This window comes from Citrus clementina, unplaced genomic scaffold (genome assembly GCF_000493195.1).
Source record: "Citrus clementina cultivar Clemenules unplaced genomic scaffold, Citrus_clementina_v1.0 scaffold_1, whole genome shotgun sequence".
NCBI lineage: Eukaryota > Viridiplantae > Streptophyta > Magnoliopsida > Sapindales > Rutaceae > Citrus > Citrus x clementina.
This window is the reverse complement of record NW_006263303.1, coordinates 10,534,445-10,540,444: the sequence shown is the minus strand read 5'-3', so window position 1 is coordinate 10,540,444 and position 6,000 is coordinate 10,534,445. Positions and strand designations below refer to the sequence as shown.

General features: G+C 33.2%; 2 protein-coding genes and 1 pseudogene across 3 annotated transcripts; 1 reads left to right on the top strand and 2 right to left on the bottom strand.

The window, feature by feature from the left end:
• Positions 1–1,065: 1,065 nt before the first annotated feature.
• On the bottom strand, positions 1,066–1,750 carry LOC18054495 (cytochrome b-c1 complex subunit 8). Its single transcript, XM_006451439.2, has one exon. It carries the CDS (start codon positions 1,665–1,667, stop codon positions 1,272–1,274), a length of 396 nt encoding a protein of 131 aa, XP_006451502.2. The 5' UTR covers positions 1,668–1,750; the 3' UTR covers positions 1,066–1,271.
• LOC112096025 lies at positions 1,541–1,649 on the bottom strand (annotated as a pseudogene).
• Positions 1,751–2,533: 783 nt separating the features above from the next.
• Positions 2,534–4,833, top strand: LOC18054494. 2 transcript variants are annotated; one of them, XM_024177573.1, is made up of 5 exons: positions 2,534–2,740; positions 2,951–3,191; positions 3,310–3,350; positions 3,766–4,113; positions 4,566–4,833. In XM_024177573.1, exons 1-4 carry the CDS (start codon positions 2,713–2,715, stop codon positions 4,092–4,094), a joined length of 639 nt encoding a protein of 212 aa, XP_024033341.1. In that variant the 5' UTR covers positions 2,534–2,712; the 3' UTR covers positions 4,095–4,113; positions 4,566–4,833. The 2 variants fall into 2 exon arrangements, with proteins under 2 accessions (XP_024033341.1, XP_006451501.1); XM_006451438.2 differs by lacking the exon at positions 4,566–4,833 and having other exon boundaries at positions 3,766–4,532.
• Positions 4,834–6,000: the final 1,167 nt, after the last annotated feature.

Below are 6,000 nucleotides of genomic sequence, written 5' to 3'. Positions count from 1 at the left end.
ATATTGGAGGTGTGTTTGTCCTTTTACCTTAACTTTATTGGGTAATTTTAAAAAAACTCCCCTGAGGTTTTGGCTTGTTGCAAGTAGATGGGGGAGAATCTATTTATTTGTAAAAAAACTCCCCACCGTCAGTTAAGTTTAACATTGACCGTTAGTTGACTGTGCAAAGATAATATTATCCTTAATAACAGTTTGTAGAAGGACATAAGTAAAAAAAAACTAAAATTGTTGGTTATTTTACCCTCTTTAAATTATTGATATTTTCTTAAAGTTCCTACAAGAAAGATAAAATTAAAAACTTGAAAATACTCTTTAAATTATTGATATTTTTTTAAAGTTCCTACAAGAAAGATAAAATTAAAAACTTGAAAATGAAATAGTCATAATCTTTACCTATGATATTGTAAATTTTTGGAATTGACAAGGATAAAATTATCAAAAAATAAGATTTGTGCTTTTCGCGCCAATAATTTTAGTTTTTTTTAATTATGTCAGTTTACAAACTATTGTTAAGGGCAATATTATCTTTGTACAATCAACTAACGGTCAATATTAAAATGGGTAATTTTTAAAAACCTCCCCTGAGGTTTGAGGCTGTTGCAAATAGATGGCAAAAATCATTTTATTTGTAAAAGACCCCCTACCATCAGTTAAAATTTTTCTTGACTAACTGTTGACTTTGAAAAGACAATATTACCCCTAATCCTCACTTTCTGCTTTTCTCTTCAAATTATTTATTACACTTACTTTCCCAGAATCAGAAAAGCTATAGTTTTTAAGTTGGCGTCTTGCATGAAGTCCCCGTACAATGACAAGTTTGTTAGTTTAAATACATCGCTAATCTCCCCGTCTTAATGTCTCGTTACTCATACACAAAGTAGGAAGCATATATACTTACATAGTCCTAACCTAAATATTAAGGGACGTTATAAATCGTTTCAAGGCTTCGTTACTCATACTACCCCACCAGTATTACCACCACAACAAGCACCGGTTGCGGATCAGCAAAACCTAGATTGGGAAATGATAATGATAGGCTTTTTTTTTTTTTTTAGCAACCCATGCATCAAATTTATTTCATCAAAAGAAAGAGAAAATATTGCTCAGAATTTTGACAATAGTTCTCAATCCATCAACAAAACCCACAAATCAAAACTACTGTAGTCTCAACTACATAGCAATTTCAATTATGTTTCACAACTTCAACAAGAGTTGTAGCTAATTCACAAGTACCTTAAGCTTCTGAAAAAATAGAGGCACATCAGCTTGCTTCAATACCTGTGTGCCAACTTCTCCTTCTCCTGGTAATTTTGGACATACGCGTAAGTGCCGACGAGAGGACCGAGCAAAAGGATAGTGCTGATCCAATTATCGGTGACCTTGTGATGGATCTTACCCGTCAAATCCTTCCAAAGCCCCGGCATAATCTTTTGTTGAAATGGCGACAGTGCGTACACCACCGCCTTCATTCTCACCGGCTGCTTTCCCATCCCTTTTACTTTCTCTCTCCCTCGTTTCTTAATTTCTCGCAATTTCTCCAAAAAATGTGGACCATTTCTCGATTTGTGCGTGTCATCCTTGCGCAGGGGCCATGCTAATCTTCTCTGTATCGTTCCAATTTTATCGGATGTTCCAATCTTCTCTGGACCATCTCTTTTGCTTACCATCGGCCATTGAAATCGCTCTTCAATCTTTGCAGGTTCAATCCCAGCTGCCTCTCATGTTCCATTTCCTTTCTCTTGCTGTCATATTTTCCTTCACTTTCCTTTTCCTCGGCAAACTCATGCGTACAAGATTTCCTGTAGCAGCCCAGCAGAAAAATTTATCAAAAAATTTGAGCCTGAAACAGCAGCAAATCAACCCAAATACTTCGTTGTCCGAAAAAGCCAAATCCCTCTCTTTAACAGAAGCTAATTATCGTCCTCCTCTTCTTCTTTTTTTTTCTTTTTTGCTTCACGGTTTCTGCCAAAAAATTAGGGATTTAGAATAACAGTAAGGGATACATGTTACCTTTACAAACGATTCCCTTCTTTTTCTGATTTTTACTTCATAATTTCTTTATTTTAATAATTATTAAACTCTAAACCGTTAGATTCATTTAAATTAATCCAACGGTTAGATTTAACCTTCTGCAGCACAAGTCATCTTAGGCAACAAAATTATAAAGTATTTGGTAATATTTTGAAATGTCAATAATACCCCCACCAACCCAAACGGTAAGTAAACGGAGCAAAAGTGTAAGGGGTTTTTTACAAATAAAATGATTTTCGCCATCTATTTGCAACAGCCTCAAATCTCAGGGGAGGTTTTTAAAAATTACCCATATTAAAATTAATTAACTATAAAAAATTTTTTACAAATAAATAAATTCTCCACATCAACAAGTTCAAAACTCATGGCAGGATTTTAAAAATTACCGTAACTTTATTTGATGGCAGCTGACAATTGACGACTCATACCGATTGGGACCGCAGAGGATACAACTGTCGAGCGTAGTACGCAGTTTTTTAGTGGGGCCCGAATTCGAACAAAACGTACCTCGACCAATCTGGCAGAGGACAGAGAGACACGCCATAACTTTGGGTGGTTCCACTTTCGTCTTCTGTTCCTCCGGCTTACAAAACTGCCAACGGAAACTGAACTCGCATGACCAATCACGTATAAAAATCTCAACACCCTTCTGCTTTTCTCATTATCTCTCAGCAGTCATCAATGGCGAAATCAGAACAATCTTTGCCCGGTACGTTTACAATTGTTTCGTTTTGTTTATTTCAATTTTCAGAACCCCCAAAATCTTTGCTTCGATGTCGGTGCCTGTTTTAAATGTTCACCACATTTTAAATATATATATATTTTTTATCTTGAATTCGCCAATTTAATTAAATTATTTTATATAACCGTGTAAGGAGTGAAACCGAGTGTTACTTTTGAAATCGTTATAATTTGGCAGATAAAGAAGAGAAATCACCAAATGCACTTGAAAGAGCAATGGGAAAGATCGAGGCAGCATTACACAGTGAAAAAGCACATCATCACCACAAAGAAACTCATGGTAATCGGAACGACATTGATGAAAGTACCCCATTAAGTGATGTTAAAGCCCCTAATCTTTTTGAGAGAGCGAAGGAGGAGATTGAGGCTCTGGTTGAAACTATCCATCACAAGAAAGAATCTCAAACAAACGAAGAAAGGTTTGATTACCCTTTTTTTCATTTTGGGTTTTGATTGTATGATAAGAATTGAAATTAGATTTTCAAGGGACTTTAATTTTGTAGATTACTTACTGATATGTGACATTGTTGTGTTCAGGGATGAATCTGCCGAGGCAGGGCGAAAACCAGAAAAAGCAGGTTCTTGAGTCACATCTAAATCTAATCCTTATTCTTGATTTATTCATTCATGCTTTCAAAAACATTTTTAAAATGTTTTGATTCGCGTTGATTCTGATTGTACTTGTTATGGCTAAGAGTGTGCTTGTGCAGTTTCATTAAACTTTCTTGTGGGATATAAATTTCAGTTTTTGAGACGGATCAGTAATTTATTTATTTATTTTTTTCAACTTTCTAATCGCCGAGCAAATGTTTTAGAGGTACTGACTATATATATTTTCTTATGTTGAGTTATGGCAGTTGCAAATTCATCTATCATTTGTTATTAATTTCGTGGTTATTTGTATTTTCATTATTTAATTTTAGCTCTTTGCTTCAAGAATTTATAGCTAAATTTTAAGTCCTGCAGGTGTTTTATCTTAATCTTAATTAACAGGAAAAGAAGTCATCGTACACAATCTAATTGAAAAAGCTAAGGAAAAGATTGAAGCCATGACTCACCATGAAAAGTTGCCAAACCACCATCAGAACGAAACTCATGGAAGGAGAGATGATATCGATGAGAACACCCCTGTTCATGAAGTTAAAGGACCTAGTGTATTTGAACGAGCGAAGGAAGAACTCGAGGCGCTTGTTGATACAATACACCACAAGAAAGAATCAAGCGAGTTTGTCCCGCCACCTAAGGAGGAAAAAGGATTCTGGTCTGCTATTGGAAGGTGGTTGCAAAAAGTTTGCTCTCCTTTGCAAACCAAGAGAGATTAATTAACATCAAGCTTATATGGTATGCAAAGAAGTCTGATCGTTCCTGCCCGTTTGTTTTGTTAAAAGTTGACCTATACAGGCAGGCTAGAAATGAAACATGTGTGAGAGTTAATCTTTTTGTTGTTTTGATTTCATTGATATAAATGTGGGTAAATCAAGTGTCCAGAATTGAGATTGTGGAATTTCTTTTAAAAAGTATCAAGAAAGTTTTTTCATGTGTTTCAAGCAAGCTGCGATTCCTGATTTTGTACTCCTAGGCAATTGGTAAGGTGATCTCATTCATGCATACTACTTGCCTTGCCTCGGCGTCCTTTTAGGCATGAGAATTGCTTGTTTTTATCTTCATTATAGAGTATTGGGAAACAATATTTAGACCTCATATGTAGCAATATAATCTGGCCATCAAATTGTTGTCATTTAGAAAAAACAATGTTTCAACGTCCAATGACTGTTATTTGAAAACACGTGCAGGTTTCATCTTCTTGATACTTTTATAGATCACTTCCCCTGAATGGAACAAAGTCGTATTTTGCTGCAAATTTATGCACATGCTTGATATTTTGTTATATTGATCTACTAAGCCTTTTCATTGGAACCAAGAAGCAGGACGGCACCAGAAGCACCTCTCATCAGTGAAAAGGTTCTACTATGCTTTTATTTCCTCAGCTAGAAACATAAAAGGCCAGTGCCTTTTTCTGTCGAATTCCATACCCAGTAGTCATTTTCTAGATACGTACATGTCTTGCCTTGAACCAAATTTATTGGATATTTAAATAATTTTATAATGTTTTCTTATTACATGTTTAACTGTGGAGCCGACGTAGCTGTAGGATGGGTAATTTTTAAAAACCTCCCTTGAGGTTTGAGGCTGTTGCAAGTAGATGGTGAAAATTATTTTATTTGTAAAAGACCCTCTACTGTTAGTTAAAATTTTCATTGACTAACTGTTGACTTTAAAAAGACAATATTACCCCCAATAATAGTTTACCCCCAATAATAGTTTGTCATTTAAAATTTCCTTAAAATCTTAAAAAAAATAAAATTACAAACTTAAAAAAATTATATTTTTATATCAAATAATTAAGATTTGTAATTTTATTACAAACTTTAAAAAATTATATTTTTATATCAAATAATTAAGATTTGTAATTTTATTACAAACTTAAAAAAAATTATTTTAAGATTTGTAATTTTATTTTTTTAAGATTTTAAGGAAATATCAATAACTTGATCATGGTAAAAATAATTATTTTAATTACTTATGAAATTATAAATATTTAGAATTGTAAATATTGGGGGTAATATTATCTTTTTAAAGTCAACAGTTAATCAATAAAAATTTTAACTAATGATAAGGGGTCTTTTATAAATAAAATAATTTTCACCACCTATTTACAACAGCCTCAAACTTCGGGAGAAGTTTCTAAAAATTACCCCGGTAGGGTTGATGACTGTTTGGTGGTGGTCCTTTTCAAAGCAAATATAAGCGACTTTACGCTTTAGTCATTGATGATAAGTTGTGACACCAGCGAAATAAAATAAAAATTCGTGGGAAAAGTTAAATGACGAAATCCGATGACGGCTGCAGCCCAACTGTTGCTCCATTTACAATGATCCTGTAGAGCAAGTACTATCGTAGTATCTTAATTCCAAACCCTATTATCATCCCATTCCTCCCATATATATTCTATTATCCTATATTTATCTATTAAGAATTTTGATATAGCGTGCTAATGAAGAGGGGTTTGAGGATATATCATATATATTATAATTAATTAATTTATATATGATATATGTAATTAAATTTAATATAATTATTATTTTTATAATAATTTTTAAAATAAATATACATATATTATAATATTATTCAGTTATTATATATGAGTGATATGTTATTTCTAATACA

Excerpts from the sequence above, each read along its gene's own strand:
- LOC18054494 (XM_024177573.1), top strand. The coding sequence starts at position 2,713 with ATGGCGAAATCAGAACAATCTTTGCCCG. Across the intron at positions 2,741-2,950 it reads ATCAGAACAATCTTTGCCCG|ATAAAGAAGAGAAATCACCA; the intron begins GTACGTTTACAA and ends ATAATTTGGCAG. Across the intron at positions 3,192-3,309 it reads TCTCAAACAAACGAAGAAAG|GGATGAATCTGCCGAGGCAG; the intron begins GTTTGATTACCC and ends TGTTGTGTTCAG.
- LOC18054495 (XM_006451439.2), bottom strand. The coding sequence starts at position 1,667 with ATGGTAAGCAAAAGAGATGGTCCAGAGAAGATTGGAACATCCGATAAA.